This window comes from Pleurodeles waltl, chromosome 3_1 (assembly GCF_031143425.1).
Source record: "Pleurodeles waltl isolate 20211129_DDA chromosome 3_1, aPleWal1.hap1.20221129, whole genome shotgun sequence".
In the NCBI taxonomy this organism is placed as follows: domain Eukaryota; kingdom Metazoa; phylum Chordata; class Amphibia; order Caudata; family Salamandridae; genus Pleurodeles; species Pleurodeles waltl.
In genome coordinates, this window is record NC_090440.1 from 1,002,696,570 (window position 1) to 1,002,721,069 (window position 24,500).

At 42.5% G+C, this 24,500-nt stretch overlaps 1 protein-coding gene across 4 annotated transcripts in view; it reads right to left on the minus strand.

The window, feature by feature from the left end:
• The window catches only part of ITGB6 (integrin subunit beta 6), a 472,483-nt gene that overhangs the window by 228,434 nt on the left and 219,549 nt on the right, over window positions 1–24,500 (minus strand). The window contains exons 3-5 of one of the 4 annotated variants that reach the window (XM_069224209.1): window positions 4,450–4,523; window positions 3,831–3,907; window positions 1,929–2,008 (exon numbers count right to left, since the gene is read on the minus strand). In XM_069224209.1, the coding sequence (XP_069080310.1) occupies window positions 1,929–2,008; window positions 3,831–3,891 (141 nt within the window). In that variant the 5' untranslated portion in view covers window positions 3,892–3,907; window positions 4,450–4,523. Of the gene's footprint in view, window positions 1–1,928; window positions 2,009–3,830; window positions 3,908–4,040; window positions 4,351–4,449; window positions 4,524–24,500 lie in introns of those variants that run through there. The other 3 variants (XM_069224208.1, XM_069224207.1, XM_069224210.1) reach the window with 3 other exon arrangements.

Genomic DNA, 24,500 nt, shown 5'->3' on the forward strand with positions numbered 1-24,500 from the left:
AGGGTAGGGTGAATTAAGTATTATAAATTACTCATTCTAAGTGATAACATTAGAAATAGAATTATATTATCTAATAAGAGCTCGCTCTTCTTGCCTTTCCTTTTCTCTTGATGGTTGGAAGGTTGTGATTGGATAGGTGGGAACTGATGAGATGGATAATGTACCCTGTAAAGATCTTGACATGGGTTAAATATTTATATTCCATAATGAATTATTCGCAAATTCTTGACTATCATGTCCCACGTTAAAGTGCTTGGCTAATTTGCTGTTGCAACAGCCCTAGTGGTTTGGCAAAATATGAAATGCTCCCAGTATGTCCCAGTGAGTTAGATGATTGCTGCTGACAAATGTGGTGATCTGAAGGTAATGAGTTCAAATCCCGGTAAGGCTAACTCAGCTTTCAGACCTTGCGAAGTCAGTTAATTGAATACCGGTACAGTGGATGATAATAACGCAGCTTGTTTTGTCAGCCTATATAGACACGCATCAGCAAAGCCTACGGGAGCTATTGGCTTTTTTAATGTTTTTTAGCCATGACGTACTTTATAGTGGCTGCTATGCAACAAGAATGAAAGTTTTTTTTTTAAAGTGCTAAAACATGGCCTGCACTGGCCAGCTCATGGTTTTTTTTTGTCTTATTGCTGGTGGGGAGATAGCATAGGAGGCAACTCTTAGGGAGGGCGTGTGGGGGGTGGGGGGGATAACACGGACAGTGATAGGTGTGTAAAAAAGAAGTGCTAAGATGCGGCCACTGCTAACCACATTATATTGTTTTATTTTATATTGCGGGGTGGGAGGACACTGGGGAGGGGCAGGTCAGGGAGGCAGAGAGGGCAGCAGATCAACACAGCGGAGGAAGAAATGCACGACAGAGACAGCTGAATAACATGTACTCTTGTACAGTGATTAAACACAAAGAAAAAGGTAGCACACAAAAATTAGCTTGAAGTAATATGTCCATGTTCCAGAGGAGCGACAAACAAATGAAGAGGAAAAAAGTATATGGCAGCTGACCAATAAGAATAAAGCAATTGAGAGTGACAATTAAGCCAAACAATGGTAAGCAGTGGACAACCTCTAAACCCACTGTTAGAAAATAAAATATCTTGCAAGCAACAGCACATGCACTGTCTGAGGCAAGACCTAAAACTCATTAATATTACTAAAAGATATTCCTAGGTGGACACTGTGGTTACATTCCAAAGAGAGGCCCCTTATTTTTATGCATGTTAGTCAGGTGGGTCAACCATGCTGGAGGCACACACAGATGGTCTTCTGGTTCCCAGTAGCTTGTCTGATGGCTATGCTGGGAGGAGAGTGAAGGTGATGGAAGTGTGCTTATGGCAAATCCCTGTGGATTGATCAATATTTGGCTACGGAAGGTATATATATATTTTTTAAGCATTTTTTTTTGTTCGATAAAACTTTGTGCTAATGCAACACCATAAAATGGAGATGATGCTGAATATACCTGCTGTCTGGTAAATAAAAGATCAGAAAAGGCGATGGGTGGCATTATCTTGTAGGTGTTTCCATTGCAGGTTGGAGGGTGCTGGGGACAAGTGGTATCTGTATCACCTGTTCCACTGAAGGTTTAACACTGGACTTGTACTTAGCATTAGAAGGAACTGTTGGGCACGAGGCTGACCCAACCACACCACTAGCTAGATTGCACACTAATTACAATATCATTTTCAACACCTTCTTAATATCCGCTCGACTATGTACTCATAGGCGCGAGTCACGCGCCTCTGAATCAGACATGTATTTCTTACAATTTAGCCAGACAGCACGTCATAGTATTTTTTATTTGTGTAGCCCGGTCAATGTCAATGCACCTTGTTAATGAAACAGACTGAGTCACCCTTTTGTATGGCAAGCGTTGACATTCCTTTTTACAATAAGAAAATTAAGAGCACTGCAATTACCTCTTGAGAACACCAAGCACAGTGTGGTCCAAAAAGCAAGCACTCTTCACATGTCACTGCACTCCCCAGGGAACAACTTCCTGTAGTGAAAAAAAAGCCTGTGTAAGTGCCCAACATTCGCCGGCTCTCAGTGCTTAAAATAAGCAGGTACTCACGGGTACTGAGCGCCTGCACTTCTTTAAGTTGAAAGAGAGAGAGTACCCACTTCTTAGCACAGATGCAATACTTTCAGCTGGAGAGTACCTGTGCCTCTTGGGAGCAGTACAATCTAGGCCCTGATTTATACTTTTTTTGCGCCACATTACCATCATTTTTTTACGCAAAAGTGGCCAAACCATACTGTAAGTCTGCGCTGCTTTGTAGTAAAAAATGACGGTAATGCGGCGCAAAAAAAGTATAAATCAGGGCTTTAGTACCTACACATTCAGATTTCCATTTCAAGCACCGCCGGCTTCCAACACTCTACCTGTCCAAGGCGTGTGCACAACCATACAACTCTGTACCTGAGGTCCCATCCGCAAAGAGTTTGCTGAGAGTAGGCGTGACTTACTCTTGGAGTACAGCTGGTCTGCTAATAAATCTTAGGGGTAAGTCCATACTGTGGATCACTGCTGGAATTTATTACTAGGATGGGAGTACGCTGAGTGAAAGTCACTGCGAAATATTTGTGAACTGGGCGCATAGACTCATCCTCTACCGCTGATGCCACCTGACCAACGTGTTGTGTTTATTAATAGAATTGCCGTATGTACCACTGCAATGACTATGACTATGTGCCACTACTATGATCACACAGGAGTACCCACCGATTCCATGCAGTGCTAAATGCCTCTTGTTAACAATAATTACAAAAGTGCAAGAGATCGCATAGAGCAATAATAATTGTATGTAAAATGTGTTAAGGAATTTGGGCAAAACGATACATAAAACGTTAGTATTTCTACACGAAGGTGAGCAGCGGCAATCATCATTTTCTTTTAATATTTGATTAAACGGCATCGTGAAACAGTGAAACGCGCAGAGAAAAAGTCAGGGGTGTAAAATTATTCTGATTTTAACTCCACTCATCTGCATTAAAAGCCCAGAAAAAAAGATTATTGTTTTACCAAAGAGTAAACTGTGAAGATCTTTCATGTGCCAGCATCTCTCTAATTACACCTTTCTTACTGTCAGAGAGTGGCTGTGTAGATTTGTCACTGTCAGAAGCTGCTCTCCAGAGGGGCGGCGCTGCCTGCGCGCTGACCTGGCCTGGAGGTAGACCCCGGCTCAGGCACGTCTATAGAAAGACACCTCCTGGAGGCACCGCTTTTTGCCACCCTGTGCAGTACGAATCCACACAGTCATTGCTGTGCACGGTTTGTTTGCATTTTTTGTTTACAGCAGGGCAAACCATTTCACATATAAGCGACAAAACAGCCTGCTTTATTCTTTATAGTGGCGGACGGGCACAGGAGAGACATAAAGCCATAGAACGAATCCCCCATGGGTTGGAAAATGTTATATTAAATTCTAAATAAAGTGGTTTATGGTAATCTAAATGTCTTAGATACTTGTAGATTCCGTCAAAATCCTATCGCCCCCACCCCCTCCCCTTGTAAAGAAATGGTTGCGGCCGCTTTAGATTTTACTAGATTTAATTGGCTTTAAATATGCGACCCAATTAGCAATACATTATCTCCGAATTTTGCAAGTGATTTAAGGTCACTCCACCTGCCCACAAACAGCTTGTGGTTAAAACAATGCGAATGCTAACAAGTTAAGTGTTGCTAGGCTAAAAAGGCCCGAAAAAATCTGTGGCATTTTTCTATCTAAGCCCGGGAAAAGAATTCAAGTCGCTGCAGAAGAATACAAAGTTCAAGTCGTTTTCGGAAGGCATGCATGCCTTGTTGACTCCTTTCTTACCTTGTACATGGCAACTCCTTTGCAGAAACAGGAAAAACAGGCACATCAATGCAATCCCCATTCGCTTTCAGTTTTGGCTGTTTGAAAAGGAAAAACTCGCATTATTTTCAGCGCACCACGAATAAGGCAGACATTTCCACAAACACCACACGCTACGTCGTGTTTGTCGCTTCATTGGCAGTCCGTACTTCAAGGCACAAAAGTACTTACACCGGCGTGAAAAGAAACTCCAGGTGTTGTAGGAACCATAAACAAAAAGCAAACAAAAGCTACCTGCCTAGGTAAAGCAGGGACGACTGCATGGAAACAGCGTCTACACGGGTAAGGGACTCCACTCCGCCTTACCCACTTCCTTGTTTTCCTTATAAGGAACAGTGCAGGTAAAACAGTCTTGCGAAGGTACGGAAATTCATTCAGGTAGACACTTTCGGCTCTAAAAATGCCTCTGGGTCCTAGAGAAACCAGTATGTGGCGAAGCTCTCAATCACTGTAACTCGAGACAGAAACTCTTCTTCCCCGGGCAACCTGTCATGATCCGGTGTCTGCACATATCAGCAGAGGCATATTTCTCATAGAATTCATTTCCAGGCACAGTACGATATTCATTTAGTCCACATACCTGTGGAAAGGTACAAATCCCAAGCATTTCAGGTTTTTCTTTTCTTGTCGAAGGCCAGTCAAACAAAATCATCCCTGAAAAGCAAACGCACCTATATTAGACGATGTGAGCAGGTTTTGACAAGTCACCGAAAACTACAACAGTACTCAAGAAACTTTCTGGAATAAAAACGGAGCATTAAAACAGCTACTGAATTTACATTATCAGTTGTAACAGCACACGAGGTTGTTCTCATTCTTGTATTAACTTTGTGATGTGCTGCCGATGTCGACAATAATTCTATTTTGTAGCACTTTCACTATGACATTTTTAGATACGATTATTATTGCACAATCGACTATTCTATTCACTTGAACACCCCTAAAGTGAGATAAGGCCGTCTGTTTGTGAGGACGAGAATGCATGTCCTGCACATTGTGCTCGGAACCTAGCAGTGCACATGTTGCCCGGCGTGCCACTAGGTAATAAGCATGACAAAAGCAAAGTTACATTTCGGAGTGGTATAAAAGGACCATATAGTGTGTAGAAAGACCAATATATATATTGTAATATTGTAATAGTATTTATTTATATAGTTTAAAAAAAATACCTCAATAAACGGCATTCGCCATGCACACACTGTAGGACAGGGCATGTCACATCAATTGCACATAAGTCTTGACTAAATAGTTTTCTCTTTACTACTTACGTCCATTCCGAACATGCCTCAACTTTCCTCTTTTTCAGATGTCTTTTATATATATATGTCAATTTTTGCAATGAAATATGTGCATTTTTTATTCGAATGAGCGGTACAGAGTGTATACTCCCAATGGGGCCTATTCACAAAGGAGAATTTACGTCAGTAAGTTTTCTCTTGCACTAATCACCATTTAGGAGTGTGTAGTTGCTCAAAAGTGTAGAATTGCATGTCTCCGCCCCCCTCAAACAGGGTGAGGACACACATTTACCAGTGTAAAGTTACTATAGCCAAAACATAGAAGTAATAAATACAACATTACACAGGGCCAATCACTGATACGACAGTACCCTCTCTTAGAAGTTAATGGGGACAGGGACTTAAAATAGAACCCCATATTTTGACATTTTAAACAATTATATAAATAAAAATGACTGTTAAAAATGATACATATTTTGAAAATAAATAATATTTAATGATAGAATATTTTAATAGTTTTTACATTTTAAAAATATATGTAACTAATGTTTGTGGAAAGTTTTAATGAATTTTGTAATCTTTAATACATTTTAAGTATATACAAACATTTTTAATTTAGGTGGGATTTTTAAAGCATACATCTTTAAAAATGTATGTTTATTTAATCTAATGTTTTTAAAGTGCTTTATAATTATTTACAAAATGAATAATTTAAACATAATATACCATTCACATGCAAACAGAGGTCTCCATCACCAGGGCAGAGACATCTGTATGGTAAAGTGTAGGGAAACGAGAAAAGTTTTTTAAACTTAAAAAAATAATAATTAATTTAATGTAAAATGTTAATGCTAAATAATTTTATATATTTACTGTAAATATAGAACAACATGAAAGTGGTTACATCATTAATACAGTTATATAATTTTCAAATCGAATTATTTTGAATATATTGCATTGAATTAACATTATTTTTCTGAAGTTGCAATTATAAAATACAATCCAACCTACAATAAAAGAACTACATTATGTATTAAAATTATTAAAAGTGATCTATACAACTAGTTACAAGTGTTTTAATTATATTTTAATAAAAAATAATCTGACATTAACGTTTACATTTAAAAAAGATTATTAAAATATTTAAATTTATAATAAAAATGTTTTATTTTTAGACATTTTTTGGCATTACATTCAATTTATTTATAGTAGTTACTAGTTTAACTCATTTATTTACTTTAACATTTTTTCCTATAGTGTTTTATTTTAAGTCACTGATTTAATTATTTTCTATTGGAAGGCATTGCAGTTCTAGACAGCGGTCCTGGGTGGTGCTGGATTACTTTCAGGCTTCATTTCTGACATGTTTGTGTCCTTTTTTGCTGTAGTAACTTTAGTTTGTGAATAGAAATGGGTTTACTCTTTTGTGGGTGGGTTAACGACCATCCCTAAGCCCTCCTTACTTAACCCCTACTTACACCTTCAATGACCCATCCCATTTTGTAGTAAGTATTCCCCATTTTCCAGCCACTGCCCTTTATCCCTCCCACATTTACGACTAAAATGTACATTTATGTGTGAGAATCCTCATTTGAGGTGGAGATCTCCCCATGAAAAAAGATCAGAGAGAGGAGGTGCAACCTACTCATGTAGGTTTGTCAATAGCACTTTGCAGTACATCAGTAGTGCTATTGTAGTACTACTAAATGTACTCCAAAATGCAGTTTGTGAATAAGCCTCTGTTTCTGCATGCATCAAAGATGTGAAGAAAGATTTTACCTGCGGGATGCTGCAGTAGCTAAGTATTACATTATGCATGTTTAGATTTTGCCCATTCTACATAATTCTTTTGACAGCTTCTCCAAATTTGAAAACATTCCTGTAGAAAAATGGCCCTTGTTGCAGTTATCACCCCCCCACACACACTTTTTGCCTGCTATTGATGCTGACTTGACTGAGAGTGTCCTGGAACCCTGCTAACCAGGCCCCTGCACCAGTGTTCTTTCACTAAAAATGTACCATTGTTTCCACAATTGGTACACCACGGCACACAGAAAAGTCTCTTGTAAAAGGTACCAGTGGTACCAAGGGCCCTGTGACCAGGGATGGTCCCTAAGGACTGCAGCATGTGTTGTGCCACCCTAAGGGGACCTTCACCTAACACATTGCATTACAGATTGTGTGTGTTGGTGTGGAGAAAAAGGCAAAGTCGACAAGGCATCCCCCTCAGGGTGCCATGCACACAAAACACTGCCTGTGGCATAGGTAAGTCACCCCTCTAGTAGGCCTTAAAGCCCTAAGGCAGGGTGCACGATACCACAGGTGAGGGCATAGCTGCATGAGCGATATGCCCCTACAGTGTCTAAGTCCATTCTTATATATTGTAAATACAGTGTGGCCATATTAAGTATATGGTCTGGGATTTTGTCAAAATGAACTCCAGACTTCTATAATGGCTACACTAAATACTGGGAAGTCTGGTATCAAACTTCTCAGAGTAATAAACCCACACTGATGTCAGTGTTGGATTTATTAAAAAATGCAGACAGAGAGCATCTTAGAGATGTCCCCTGTATTTTACCCAATCCTTCAGTGCAGGACTGATTGGTCTGTGCCTGCCTGCCACTGAGAGACAAGTTTCTGACTTCCTGGGGTGAGAGCCCCTGTGCTCTCTGGGGCCAGAAATAAAGCCTGCATTCAGTGGAGGTCATTCACACCCTCCCCCTGCAGGAACTGTAACACCTAGCGGTGAGCCTCAAAGGCTCTGGCTTTGTGTTACAGTGCCCCAGGGCACTCCAGCTAGTGGAGATGTCCAGCCCCCAGACAAAGCCCACTTTTGGCGGCAAGTCCAGAGGGATAATTAGGAAAAACAAGGAGGAGTCACCACCTTAGCCAGGATCACCCCTAATGTGTCCAGAGCTAAAGTGCCCCCCTCCTTGCAGAATCCTCCATTTTGGTTTGGAGGACAGGGACCAATAGGGATAGGAAGGTGGCCCCATTCCAAAGGGAGTGGACACAAGGAGGGTGTACGCCACCCTCAGGGACAGTAGCCATTGGCTACTGCCTCTGACCCCTAAAAACACCCCTAAATCTTGTATTTAAGGGCTCCCTGAACCAAGCTAGTCCGATTCCTGATGACCTTAAGAAAGAAGAAGGACTGCTGAGCTGAAAACCCTACAGAGAAAAGAAGGAGACATCAACTGACTCGGCCACAGCCCTACCAGCCCATCTCCTGCTTCAAAAAGTTGCAAGAAAAGAAGCAACACATTCTACAGGACCAGCTACCACTGAAAAGCCTCCAGGGGACTGCCTGCATCACCGAGGGCCAAGAAACTCCTGTGGACATAAACAACTTGAAAATATAATCATTTAGGCCTCAAAGTTATATATGTGAACCACAATTTTAATAGTAAATTACTATACATAATAATATGCAATGTATTAGAATGTCCTATCCCTAATATCTAAAACACATAACAAATTATACCCAAAAGTTCAAAACATCTAGTGGATCCCAATATCAACGGACAGCCTTTCAACTTGCAGCATCTTTTTTGTTATAACTTTTTGTATAATTTTTTATGTGTTTTAGATATTAGGGATAGGACCTTCCAATGCATTGCATATTATTATGTATAGATAATTTACTATTAAAATTGTGGTCGACATATATAACTTCAACACCTAAATGATTATATTTTCAATTTGTTTATGCTCTCTTAATTTGGTATACTTTGATCTAATTCCCCTTTCTTAATGACCATATGGATTACTATATGAAGGTCTTACATAGAGTTTGAGTGCTCCACTATTCTTTCCTTTTTGGCTATTTCTTGGTTTCTGCTTCTCTGATTCCAGGTTACACATGGTGGCAACAGATGTGTTATAGTGTTTGAGCACTATATAGTGTTATTCTGATGACTTTTTAAGATGTGTGGCTATTTAGAATCACTGTTGCCTTCCTGTTTTGTAAACTCCTGTGGACAGTGGACCTGTCTAAAAAGAAGACAAAGGGACCATCTTTAAAGGGACTCTCACCTCACTCCAGAAGAGCGAGTTTAACTACCCTGCACCCGACGCCCTGGCCCGTGTCCAGAGAAACCAACTAGCCAGAGAGGTTCCCAAGAGGACTCCAACCACGTGTCCACTCTGGGCTGACCTCTCTACACCCCCATGATGACGCTTGCAGAGGGAATCCCGAGGACCCCTTCCCCTGACCGCGACTGCAAGGACTGAAGATATCTGTCACCTGGAGAAGCACTGCACCAGCAGCCCCCAGACCAAAGAGAAACCGACCACTGGTGCAGCAATGACCAGCAGGCAGCCCTCACCCTTGCCCAGTCAGTGGCTTTCCCAAGAGGCCCCCCTGTGCCCTGCCTGCAGCACCTAAGTGACCCCGGGACCCTGCATAGAGTTCTGTTGAGAACACAACGCCCTGTTTGCACATTGCACCCGGCCTCCCTGTGCCGCTGAGGGTGTGGTTTTTGTGCTTACTTGGGGCCCCTCCAGTACTCCTCCAACCCCCCCTGGTCTGCCCTCCAATAACGCGGGTACTTACCTGCAAGCAGACCGGAACCAGAGTACCCCCTGCCTCCATAGGGCCCATGTTATTTTGGCTCCTGTTTGACCTCTGCATCTAACCAGCCCTGTGTTGCTGGTGCTGGGTGTTTAGGGTTATCTTGAACCCCCAATGGTGGGCTACCTATGCCCCGGAGATTGAACCCGTAAGTTTGTTATTTACCTCAAAAACTGTACTTTACTTACCTCCCCCAGGAACTGTTGAAAATTGCAGTGCCCACTTTTAAAATAGCTTTTTGCCATTTTAAAGAAAACTATGGGGCATATTTATACTCTGTTTGCGCCGGATTTACACTCCCGGGCAAAATTCACGCCCGGGAGTGGGCGGGTCAAAAAAAATGACGTACGGCCGCTTTTGCGCCGTTTTTTAGCACCTGGACAAGGCAGGCGTTAAGGGACCTGTGGGCTCGGAAGGAGCCCAGAGGTGCCCTCCCATGCCCCCAGGGACACCCCCTGCCACCCTTGCCCACCCCAGGAGGACACCCAAGGCTGGAGGGACCCATCCCAGGGACATTAAGGTAAGTTCCAGTAAGTATTTTTAAAAAAAAATTTTGTGGCATAGGGGGGCCTGATTTGTGCCCCCCTACATGCCACTATCCCCAATGACCATGCCCAGGGGACAGAAGTCCCCTGGGCATGGCCATTGGGCAAGGGGGCATGACTCCTGTCTTTGCTAAGACAGGAGTAATTTCTATGGGGGTTGGGAGTCGAAAACAATGGCGCAAATCGGGTTGAGGCGAAAAATTTGCCTCAGCCTGACTTGCCCCATTTTTTGGCGCCCAAGTTCCATATCCCCCTACGCCGGCGCTGCCTGGTGTACGTCGTTTTTTTTCACGCACACCAGGCTGCGCCGGCGGCTAACGCCGGCTAACGTCATTGATTAAATACGGCGCCCGCATGGTGCTTCAGAATGGCGTTAGCCGGCGCTAATTTTTTTGACGCAAAACTGCATTAGCGCAGTTTTGCGTCAAAAAGTATAAATATGGCCCTATTTACATTGTTGATTCCATTCAAAGTTTTAAGTATTACTGTGCAAAGTACCTTTCATTTAATGTTCTTACCTGCTAAATGAATCTTGTGGTTCTAAAAGTAAATTAACAAAATACTATTTTTATATATAAAAACCTATTTGTTTGGAGTTAAGTCATTGAGTGTGTGTTTCCACTTATTGCTTGTATGTGTACAACAAATGCTTAACACTACCCTCTGACAAGCCTAACTGCTCGACCACACTACGACAATTAGAGCATTAGTATTATCTATTATTGCCTCTGACAAGCCTCTTGGGGAACCCCTCGACTCTGTAGCCTCTTGGGGAACCCCTCGGCTCTGTGCACACTATATCTAATTTTGATATAGTATATACAGAGCCAGCTTCCTACAATTCCCATACATGCTATGTATTCATTTGCACATCTTGCAGTCTTCATCTTACATGCGTATCCGATGACCAAAGCTAAAAGTCATATCATATTCAAAGATTATTGAATGTATACAAGGAAATGCAGCTGTTTTAGAATATGCATTCAAATTACTATAGACATTCAGGTGTCTTTAATTCTTGCTTCCCTGTGTAACACTTCCTCATAGCAAGGTTCTTGAGCGTAGGCAGTTTTTGTTTCAATCTTTGACTGAAAACGTTGTATATAGGGTCTTAGGTCAGTTTTCCTCACCTGCATTCCTGGACATTGTCATACAAATATATACGGAAGTTCTGTTTTATATGACTTTCACAAGAAGCCTCCATTGCGAACAACTGATCAAAATCTGGTTATTCACAGCACTGACTTAACAAAAGTTGGTAACTAGTGGTCACATCTGTGGCATCACCTGGGGGAGGGCCTTCTTCCCCATTGTTTCCCCACCTCATCCAGATCTCCAAAGAGCTGAAAATGATGACAGAATGGTGGTTGGTGGTATCACCTGTTTTCTTTTCCCCCTCTTGGGTCTCCACAGATGTGAAGGAGGTGGGAGAGTGTGGGCAGAGCTTATCCTGTGCCAACCTCCCTCTCCTCTGTCATAGAACTGACTCCCAGAGAGAATCTGTCATCGCAGTGCTGGCTTTCTACTATGACCACGAGAGCAACAAACACAACTTTGGGAATGGAGGAGGCAGGAAAGGACAGAGGCTAGTATGTGTGAGTGACAGGAGGTCAGGTATTATTTTACATTTGGATTTCAGCAGGAAAAGAGTATTATCAAATTGTAGTGGGTGTTTTAAAAAAACAAACTTTTGGAGTGTAGGCCATTTAAAGAATGGATCTTATATTAGTCCCCTACCACTGATTTGTGGAGTCATATATCGCATAAAATGATAGATGGCTAAAATGTGAATAATGGGCATACTTTTCACCTCTAAATTCTGAGTGACATCATAGACAGCTTAAGCTTCGGTATTGTATTCTATCTGATGTCACTCAGATCCCCTCAGTGAAAAAAACCCTGCTATTCAAATAACAATTCTATATGTTGTGTTTTAAACCTCCAACTTCTCTCATTTATCTATGAAGATCTGAGGCACACAGACAGGAGCAAAGGCGTTTGAAACTAAAACATTTTACTATTAAAAAAGCCTGGGATCATGTTTATTTACTAATATATTTATTGACAGTATAATTGAGCAGTAATCAGCCCAACTCATGGGCTGGAGCACTGTAAAGCGGACAAATAAAATATGTCAGTTATAGTAAGGTAAAAACAGGCTGGAAGAAACAAGTGTAAATTGTGTTGTAGACAAGAGGAGAACTAAAACAGGGTGCCATCAATGTCAAGTGGAAACTGCCCCAGGGGTGGGTCTGAATCTTTGGGCGATAGTGAAAAGGCAGTTGTTAATGACAAAGAAGACAGTAGTGCAGGTTAGTTCAGGTACAAGTACAATAAGTGATTTAATGGTGGTGATTCATGTTAGGTGATATTAGGGGCAAGCAGAGCCCGAGACATGGGCAGTATCTAGTTAAAACTGATTCCAGAGAAGAGCACTACAATGATGAATTAGTTACAAACATTTTAAGAGACCTGGTCAGTGCACTGCTCTGTCTCCCGTGGCTCCACCCTTTAAGTAGAGCCCTTTCCCAGGCTCCTCTGAACTCCTGACCCCTGTCAAGAGTTCAAGGCCCCGTTCCACCCGCAGGCTACTGCCTGCGCCTCTTCCCTGGTGTCTACTGGGAGAGCTCTGCTTTCCTACTAGGCTACCTTCTGCCTCTTTCCTCCTTTTGCTTTGCTTTGCTCTCTGCTCTGCTTCACTTCTGTCCCTTAGTGCTCCTTTTGCTTTGCTTTGCTCTCTGCTCTGTTTCACTACTGTCCCTTAGTGCTTCTTTTCCTCATTTCTCTCTCACTCCGCTCTCTCTCTCTTTCTCTCACTTTTGCTCTCCCCGTCTCTCTCTCTTTCCCCCACCGCTGCTGCCCCTGCAGCCAGGCCCCCTCCTCTCTCTCCCACACTGCGCTATACCCTTTTTTTTACGCCGTTTTTTTGTCCCCCTCCCGCCTCCCAGCTGTCCTCTCCTCCACCTCCCTACTTCACTACGACGCCACCACCCTCCGCGCCCTCAACACCGGCCGCTCTCCCGCCTGCCTTCAAGCCTCCCCCCAGACCACCCGCAGACCCTTCTCCTGCCGGGACTGCACTTTCACCAGCTTCCACACCAATGACCCACCCACTAAGGCAGGATGCAACCATCTCAGATGTATCCTCCTCACCAACCGCTCCATCCACAAGCATGCAGTAGAGCTATTGAATCTACTCGACTCAGCCTCCCTAGATGTCGCCTTCCTGACCGAGACCTGGATGAACCCCTACTCAGCACCTGACATTGCCATAGCCATCCCGGATTGCTACAAGATCCCCCGCAGGGACCACTCCAACAAACCAGGATGAGGCCTCGCCATCATCCACAAGAACACCCTCAGGATCACGACCAACACCGAAGACACCCTCAGCACTGCCGAACACCTGCACTTCCAAATCCACACTAACCCAAACACCACCCTCCGAGGGACCCTCGTCTACTGGCCCCCGGCACACGACAGCAGTTCAGCGACTCCATTACCGACATCATCAGCACGCACGCTCCCGCATCCACTTACTACATACTCCTCAGGGCCTTAAACTTCCACCTCGAGAACACCAATGACAATAACACCGCCACCCTGCTCAACAACCTCTCCAACCTCGGCCTAAAACAGCTCTTCACGACACCAACCCACTCCGCAGGACACACACTTGACCCTACTTTCTCTGCCTGCAATCACGTCTCTTTCAGCCACACCACAGAAATCCACTGGACAGACTACTGCTGCATCCACTTCTCCTTCAAGAAACCGACAAGACACCACCACCCACAACAGATCCCTCACCGTAGTTGGAACAAGGTCACCGAAGACCGACTTATCGCAACCCTCTCCCAGAACCTACCCACCGATACCACTGACACTGATGCAGCTGCCCGCAACTTTAGGCAATGGGTCAACACCTGTGCTAATACTTTCGCCCCAATCAAGAATCCCTCCAACAGACGCAGCGACAGAAAAGCCTTCTGGTTTACCGCTGACCTCCACGAATCTAAGCAAAGCTGGCGAAGACTTAAAAGAAAGTTGCGCCAAGATCAGACTCTGGACAACCTCACAGCCTTCAAAAATGCCTTCCGCAGACACCACCAACTCATTCGAGTCACCAAGAGAACCGCCTTCAAAGACCGAATCAACAACAACACACACAGCCACAAGGAGCTCTTCAACGTCGAGCAGGAACTCTCCAAATCCAGCTCCAACGCCAACGCCATCCCACCACCCCAAAACCTCTGCGACTCCCTAGCCACCTATTTCCACCGCAACATTGCAGACATCCACTACAGCTTCAGCACCCAGACCCCCACCAACACCACAGATTCACCTCCGACCAACCCCCTGCTCTCTTGGACCCCGTCAACGACACCGTCAAAATCATGAACAAAATCCACTCCGGCTCTCCATCTGACCCCTGCCCTCACCACATCCTCAACAAAGCAAGCTCCGTCATCACACCCCAACTACGGAAGATCATCAACAGCTCCTTCAAGTCCGCCACCTTCCCGGAGAGCTGGAAACACACCGAGATCAACACCCTCCTCAAAAAACCCAAGGCCGACCCAAAGGACCTCAAGAACTTCCAGTCTATCTCCCTGCTCCCCTTCCCAGCAAAAGTAATCGAGAAGGCTGTCAACAGACAACTAATCCTCTTCCTCAAGGAGAAACCCACCCTGGACCCTTCCCAATCTAGATTCCACAGCAATCACAGCACCGAAACCGCCCCATCGCCGCCACTGACGACATCAGAACAATACTGGACAGTGGTGAAACCGCGGCCCTCCTCCTCGTGGACCTCTCGGCCGCATTCAACACTGTCTCCTACCACACCCTATGCTCACGCCTCAGCAATGCTGGAATTTGCGACAGAGCCCTGGACTGGGTCGCCTTCTTTCTCACCGGCAGAACCCAGAGAGTCTGTTTCCCCCCATTCCGCTCAGAGGCCACCAAAATCATCTGCAGCATGCCCCAGGGCCCTTCCCTCAGCCCGACGCTCTTCAACATCTACGTGGCCCCACTCGCTAACATCGTCCGATCCTACAGCCTCAACATCATCTCATACGCCAACAACACCCAGCTGATCCTCTCCCTCACCAAGGTCTCCGCCAAGACCAACCTCCACGAAGAAATGAAGACTCCTGGTGGCCTGCCACTTTCGGAACCGCTCCAACTCCCACCGACCACGCACACAACCTAGAATTCATCGTGGACCCCTCACTATCCATGACCCAGCAAGTCAGCGCCATCTCCTCCTCCTGCTTCAGTACCCTCTGCATGCTCCAAAAGATCTACAAATGGATACTCAGCGAAACTAGAAGAACAGTCACCCAAGCCCTCGTAAGCAGCAAACTGGACTACAGCAATGCCCTCTATGTAGGAACCACGGCCAAACTCTAGAAGAGGCTGCAATGCATCTAAAACGCCTCTGCACGCCTCATCCTGGACATCCCCCGCCACTGCCACATCACAGACCACCTGAAAAACCTGCACTGGCTCCCAGTCAACAAGAGAACCACCTTCAAACTCCTCGCCCACGCTCACAAAGCACTGCACAGCACTGGACCAGAATACCTCAACAGACGACTAGCCTTCTACACCCGACCCGTCATCTCTGCTCCGTCGACCTCGCCCTCGCAACCGTCCCATGCGTCTACAGAACTACAAGAGGCGGTAGATCATTCTCCCCCCACTCACTGCCAAAACGTGAAACACTCTTCCCACCCACCAGCGCTAGACCAATGACCTCCTTACCTTCAGGAAACTTCTCAAGACCTGGCTGTTCGAGCAGTAGCAGCACCATCCCGCCTACTTCTCCCCCCTCACCTCCTCAGTGCCTTTAGACCTTCACGGGGGAGTAGTGTGCTTTACAAATTCCTGATTGATTGATTGACGAGACGCTTTGATGGAAGTATATTTATAACTGCCCAGGTGTAGTGCAAATTAGTCATTTGTTTTTCAATAACAAATTCTCATTTTGGTAGTTTCTTTTTGAAAAACAAAAACTATGGTACAGTTAGGTGAATGACTGTCTATGCTGATGGCAGCCATCCACCAAACGTTCGAACCTTGATCGGAACCCCCATGATGGCAGTTCCTATCAAGGTACAGAGGTCACTAAAGGGCCAAAGGTGATCGTAAAGTTTGGGACACTCTAGTTCATCAGGATGGCTGACATGATGTTCTCCGCCACCCTGATGGACTGTACTGAATCTGCCAAACTCTAGATCAGGCCCTAAATAAGGAAACATTTTCCAAATTCTCTTAGCCATCTCCTTGAGTCTCCACTCCCTGCAACAACTCCTTTTCCACATAGTACCTTAAGTAAATATTTGCTGGAGTTTGTATTAAGGAAGAGGGTACTCCATTATTGTTCTTTAAAGTAGGGCAAACTTATGCTTTTGGAAAAACTGAACTGATCCCTCAGGAGATCACGGCATTGTGCTCCTACAGAGCAGACATCTTCCCTCTCTTTTCCAAGATTTACTATTCTAAAGGCACAAATTCTTAAACGTTAACATTCAGGTAAACATCAGTATACAACAAGCTTTATGGCAACCAGAAAATATTTGAAAATATTGTACTGATGTATACTGAATTACATGAATAGAATGTAGCACCATAACGACCTACCAACAATAACATATTAACAATGATTATTGTATACATTCAAACTGGACTGTAATAATCTTTTGTGAGATGTGTCTTAGCTGCAGTTTGTATAAGTAATTTTAAAATGTTTTGACGTTCTTGGTCTAAAGGATGTTATACAACAAAAGGAATAATTTGTGTTTGTAATGGTGAAAATTAAAAAACGGCCATTACAGTCTTTCATAAAGAGTGTTGTTATGTGTACAAAAATAAAGTGCATTTCTAATGAAAAAATGCCTCGGTCTAGAAAGATAATAAAAAACCTCTGGATTCTAAACATAAATCTTCTTGGTGGGTGTTTTCTTCTTACTGTGAGTGCATGTGGCCAATGCCGAGACTCAGATTTTGTGAAGACATACATTTGAACAAAGATACTCAAAGCTTGTTGCACATATGTTATTGCCATCTTATGCCTTTCTTATTGGAATGTGGTCTGATGACGAAGTTGTGTACAATCTTGGGATCTGGCTTCAAATTCCAGTGTGCAAGTAAGCTTCAGTTTTGCCCTTTCTGAGCAAGACTCGCGAAGGGGGCTATAGCGGTTGCTGTGCTTGCTTTCTCCGTGGATGTGAATATATCATTGTTTCAGCAAACGCTGCGCTTGTTGCAGTAATAGAAGGATGGGTGGCTACCATATATGTGTGTGCCTTCGGTCAAAAGGTTAACATTGTATTGGTAAGGCATAAGTTCTTCAGCTGGGTACAAAAAAAAATGAAAAAGTAACCAGTTACATTGCAGTACTCAGAGGACTGTCTGATACGTGTGATTGTTGGGGTACTAGGTGATTCCTTGATCAGAGACCAGTGTATCAAAATACAAGAAAAAACTACTTGCTCACAATCCGGATCTCAAGGAAATAGTCAAGAATATTGTACACACTGCAAAATGCATAAAAGTAATGAAACAACTGGCACACAGTGAGGAATTTCATGAAATACAGGAAGCAAAGGATAGAGAAACAAATATAATGGAAGTAAATAAAAACGTACCAATACTAAAACTAAATACAAATTAAATGTGAACCTAGAAAGTTGTAAACCAAAGTGCTGTAGGTGTGGGAATAGTAATCACATGGCCAATAGCGCCACATGTTCAGCACGGCAATGTTTGTGCAGGAAATGTAACAAAAGGGGGTCAGTATGCAAGAGTGTACAAGAACAGAGTTAACAAACAAGTGCTTGTGATAACGAATAAAGATGGAAAAAGAGAAAAATACATTTTTCAAATTGATCTGCATGATGCTAATGTACATAACTCTTACCCCACTTCTAATGTTACTCTAGAAGGAGAGGATGTAAAAGTTTATGTAGGCTCTACCTCTCCCTCTACATTGATAAAGAAAAAAATATTTGATAACAAGTTTGCTGGAAAGGGTTATAAATTGTAGGAAGAAGACATCAAACCTACTCTATACAACAAAGATCCTATTCCTCTTATAGGTGTGGTGACAATTGTTATTGAGTTTAAAATTCGTTCAACAATAGGTAACTTTTCTGTCACAGAACAAGGTTCTAGTCTACTTCGGTGAAGACACCAGATGGAATTGGAAATTAAATTAGATCCCAATAATCCTGAGCAACATCTGTTATGTGAAAGATTGTATGCTGGTCAAGAAGTGTGTAATGAATTTCTTGAGCTTTTTCGTAGCAAATTAGACCTTATACAGGATTTCCAATACAGAATAACGTTTAGGAGAAATACTCATCATGTGGTACATGAAGTAAGAAACATTCCCCATCTCATGAAGGAGCCAATGAAGGAAGAACTTAAAAAGTCGGAAAAGCAGAAATCCATAGAGAGTTCTGAATGGCTCGCCCCCTTTGTGGTGACTAAAATAACAGGAGCTAAAGGCATACATCTATGTGTTGACCTCAGGGACCTCACTTCTAACATTTGAGTGGATTGTTTTCCCTTCCCTAAATAAGCGAAATGTTGAGCATAATTGGAAATGTGAGATGCTTCAGTATGATTGACTTGTCATCAGCATACCGTTGAGTAGAACTCCACCCTGAGTCAAGATCGTGTGCCTCCATTATTAACCCATTTGGATCTTTCAGGTACTGCAGGATTCTCTTTATATTAGCATCCCCTGCTGCTGTATTCCAAAGGATCATGCAGCAGGTTTTAAAAGGATAATGTAGGGTCTTGTGTTTTCAAGATGATGTTTTAGTTTATGGCAGCAATGAGACAGAACGCAATGAAATCTAAGGAGCAGTCTTTTCAGCACTAAAGGAAGCTGAACTAAACCCAAAACTAGGCAAGTGCCAGATTGGAGTAGCATCTGTAGAGTACTTAGGACATAGTATTTATAAAGATGGCATAAAACCTAAAATTGATCTGGTAGAAGCAGTTCATGATGCACCACCTCCATCTATGAAGGAGGAACTCAGATCATTTTTAGCGTTAGTGGAATAGATGTCTACATTTGTGAAACATTTTGCTGATAAGGTATCACCATTAAGAGCACTGATGAAGAAAGGGTTTCACTTTGAGTGGAATGAAAGGGTACAATCCACATTCAATGACATCAAACAAGCCATTATAACAGCACCCACCTCAGGTAGATTAGATATAAAACGCAATACCATTTTGACCACAGATGATAGCACTAAAGGCATAGGAGCCACCTTGAGCCATATAGTGGACTATAAAGAAAGTATACTACCTTTCACATCCAGGACCTTATAAAGTTCAGAATCCAACTGTTCCACTGTAGAGAGAGCTTACTACTGGCAGATGCTGCATTGTATGTACTTTATTTGGGGCATACCGTTCATCTTACAAACAGACCACAAATCCCTGTAATTTTTTTTCACATCTGAGGAATGGAACCTATGACCCCAAGAATTTCCAAATGGGTGATGGGCCTTGAAGGTTACAATTATAAAATGGAGTACATCACAGGTGACAAACACCTAGCAGCTGACTGCCATTAGTGAAGATTGAAAGTTCTTAGAAAAACCAAAAAGAACCCATCCTATCTGTTGATATAGCGGGTATTACAGCGGAGAAATAGGAGGCTGGAACCATTGTCAATTACACCTTACGCATGGCCAGAGAAAGAATAGTGAAGGAATGGCCCAATTAACAATCTGACCTCCCCAGTGAACTGCAAAGCTTTTGAGGTATGAAACATGAACTAAATAGCAAAAGTAACCTAGTAGAAAGAGGAGACAAATGAATTCCACCTAGAGACTTATGGGAGAGAGTTGTAGAATTAGCCCATGAAGGTCATCTGGGAAGCAACTTCACAAAAAGCAAAGTTAGAGCTCACTATTGCTTTCCAGACATAAATACTTTGTTAGAAAACAAGGGAAATGATTGTATCAGTTGTGCTTTAAGCAACAAAACTAAAGCCACCATAAAAGTCTCCATTTCTCCAATAGAAATTGCTTCAAACCATGGGACAAACTAGCAGTGGACATAATTTGACCATTTAAACAAAATACATGGGAAGGATGATATATGCTAGTTTTAGTAGACTATCATTCTCACTGGATTGTAGCCAAAACTGTAAGCTCTATCACCACCAAAGTATTAACAGATTTCCCTACACATTTTTGTACCGAAGGTATTCCAAGTACGTTGATAACAGACAATGATGTACAATTTGTCTCTGAAGGGATGTAAAGGCTTTTATCTAATCTATCCATAAACCATTTCAGAACAGCCTTATACTGTCCCAGAGTGATACCTTGTGGATCGTGTAAACACAATGATCAAAGAGTGTATACAATTGGCAAATGTGTCTAGAGAACCCCTAAGTAAATCCCTGCAAAACATGTTATGGTCCTATCACACAGCACATAATGCAGTAACAGGAATTTCCCCATTTATGTCGCTTAAAGGTGGAGAACTGTGTACCAAATTGTCTCACAATTGGCTAGGAGGTGGTCAACCAGTATGGGTGCAGAGGCAGGAAGGTAATAAATGCATAAGGCATAATTAAGAGGGCTATAATAATCGCTACAACAGATAACATGGTGTAGCAGATAAGTAGTGGGAAGTTGGGTGTATTGTAACTGTCACACTTTCTAATTTCCATAATAGAAAGATATGTGGTTATTCTTGCCCAAAGGAAATAACACAAGTGCACAAGAATTGACTGGTATTGAATGATGGTAGAACGTGGAGCATGGACAGATTATAAGGAACCCATAATATACCAGGGAAGCAATCTAATTCTAATGTATCATTGGGATTCTAGGAACCTGGACAGAAAGAGGTCTTCAGAAAAGGCAAAGAATGCACCACCATAGCACAAGGATTACATTGTAAAAAAGATAAGAAGAGTGTATGCAGTTTTGTCTCTTACATTTTGAATTTAATAATATTTTTATGAATTAGGAACTCGTAGTTATATTGACCTTGTATATAGGAATTGAACTACCTGGTAACACTATTATGAATATTATTATGAAAATTATTTTTAGAGGAAGGAGATGTGTTATAATTATCTTTATTATAAATGCAATGGTATGTAGTGTACGTTTAGGATAATGGTGATTCCCGAATTATATAAATGGAATCTCCTACTCCCCCCCCCCTCTGTATACTGCATGCCTCTCTGGATGGAATGTTCCAAGAATCACTAAAAGTTGGAATGTTAGTTGGTCTTGGTGAGGTTGGTGAGGTGCCTTGGAGGTGATGTTTGGATGTTAATAAAGTCTGCTCCACACAGCTGGCTTATATCTTCATTATGACATGACATGGACCAATTGTATATAAATGGCCCCTCAATATTACCTCTCTGTACCCATTTTGGATGTTTTAGGACCACTTCAGAAAGAAGCGTTAAAGTAAGCACATGAGTACTATAGCTGTTATACTTTTCATACAGCAAAATGCCTTTGTGAACAAGTCCCAAGATTTACAGCTCCTCTTTGGTGTTATCTCTGCGCAATATAAAAAAGAGGTAGGACACATTACATAAGTAATGTACTCAAGTGTTACAAAGATTGTGACATCTCTTTATTTGGGAGGGGATGTATCCAATGTTATGCATTTGTTGCTTCATAATAAACAAACACTGGCAGATTAATACACCACAGATAATCGAAACATTGACGTAAAACGGAAAAACACTAAATGTAAAACATTATAAAGTATTTAAAAGATTTTACTGTGAAAGTCTTGTCACTTAAATTACTGCAACCGAGAACATTACATACTATACTTGGTTTCAAGTATACTTGGAGAAAATTGAGAATTGAACAAGTCACACAAAGGATGTGAATCAAAGTGGAAATATATCCCCGAGTGAGGGATCTTTTCACAAAGGTGCTAATTGCAGAATGTTTGTAGGCGCTTCCCAGGTAAGAAAAGCTCTTGTTTCATTCAAGTGCCTCCTAAAGGAAGGGTGGTGGCCGGAATACAGTTCAACGTGTCAAGGTTTGAGAATGAAAGAAACAGTCAACTGAAAAGGAGACTACATTGATATTCTGTTGACACTTGACAATGATGTAGGCTGAATGGTTTGGAGTCTTTTTACTTCCATTATCCAGTCCTCTTAAAATACCGTGTTAATGCCGAATGTAGTTTTCCTGAATTCACTTCTTTCACGGAAAGTGTATCTTGTGCAGTAAATGGTTTGACCAAAACGCAGAATTGTTATGCGTTGTTTAAATAGAATCAAAACAACTTTATTGTGTAGAAAAGTGAATAGTCGCATTAAAGAACACGGGATTATCTCGAGATATAAAGGTATTTCACATTACTGTCGAGGACCACAGCCCTGATTTGCTCAGCCATGTATCTACTTGCCTGCATCCAGGACTAAACAGGGCTAGATGTCATGTTAAAAAAGGCCTCTGATTAATATTTCACCAAGATGATTTACCTTACACCTGAGCAGACAAGAACAGAATATGGGGACTGACTGATTCACCCAAAAATGCTTCCATAAGGCAGCTTTTTTAGCACAAATGTTTGGATTTACAACTGCTAGGAATTAAGCCTTGAATACATTATGGGACGTATACAAATTGGAACCTTCAAGGTGTGGTTTGCCTTGTGAGTTTGTGAAAGCCATAAACTTGTGAGTTGTTAAATATTGACACATTCCTCTCTGACTCCTTCCCCCCAAAAGATCAGAGATTTGCTTCTGCAAAGAGATGGAGTAAATCCCTTTCAGGGGTGGGAAGGAGAATGCAGCACTCATAAATTTGCCAGGTTTGTAGGTGAATGAGTTTCTCCACAGTAAATCATTAAAAACCAATATGCAATTGTACAGCAAGGGAGCCTTTCTCCAACATGTAACTGTACAGCGCATAAAAGAACTGGTTGGGGAAACAGCAATGTTATATGGGGCTGATGCATAGCAACGGCATTACGTCACTGCACGGGGTCATGGCACTGTGCAAATGATATTAAATGATCTTTACATTTAGAGGCCCTAACTTTTTACCTGTACAATGTTATCACAGCAGGGACTGGACAAACCTTTGTAGCGCCAGCTGTAATGACAAATTTCGCAAGAGTGGACAAATGGGTGCATACTCCATTGTGTTCCTGGGGGATTTCCGTATTACAGCCCCTTCTTTCTCCCATATTCCTTGTTTTTAATGTGTATCAACTGTGTGGTGGGCTAAACATGTATTCCTTGGCACCTTTTCAGCTGCCTAAATAAAACACAGTATTAAACGTAAGGATATGTATGACACAAGTCCTAGTGGTGCTGGAGGGGGCTGGCTTAAGAGGTGGCACATGCAAAGCAAATTTTGCCCATCTTCTGTCCTGCAAGAACAAGACTTTCCACTAGAAAGTGGTGGCTACTTTTGTATTTCTCAGATACACCAGTAGCGCCCTGGATTAGGCATATCATGGTTGCTGAGAATGCCAATACAACAGATGAAAAGAGCATTTTGTATAGGCCTGTTAAATGTATGCATGCCTATACTGATGAAGCATTGATGAATTTGAGAGCCTACTACGCATCTTCTCTCTTCCGCCTCGAAATGCCTTTAAATTTGAAAGTTGTGGACTGCATGCATAAACTTTGTGTCGCTGAGCTTTATATATGAGATTTTTATCATTTTTAGTAGGACAGTGCTGTCGAGTGCATAAGGTAAGTTTGACACTGTGCGTAATTTTAAAATAATTAGTGCTGATGCCCAAGCTTTTGCTCAGAAGCTGGTGCTGTCAAGTTTGGGATGCCAAACTCCAAGGCTGCGTAGTCCTGAGTCCCCTTCATCCATCTTTAGCGAATCACAAGATATACACCTCTCTTCTATCTCACTCCTGTATGTTCTTTGCCGCTTCTGCTTTCTTCCGGTCACTGTTTTTCTGTCTTTCTTTTCTTACTCCTTTTCCACTTTAGTGTTTTCTCTGTTTTGCTCTGGGTCAAGAGTGATGAGGAAAAATAAGTGCTGATGCCCACAAATAAGTGAAGTGTCAGTGAGCCCCACCTGCAACCATCAGCTCAAATTAAGCACTGGGTGGACAGTGAAAATTGATAGTTGGCCAGCAGTCAACCAAGCATATTGTATCAGAGACAGCAGTAAAGGGGATATATGTTGAAGTACTCCCTTATGTAATGATTTTCTAATGTGCTGCGAATAACCTCTCTGTGACGTCAAAGGGCTCACTTAGCAGCCGGGTTTGTGAC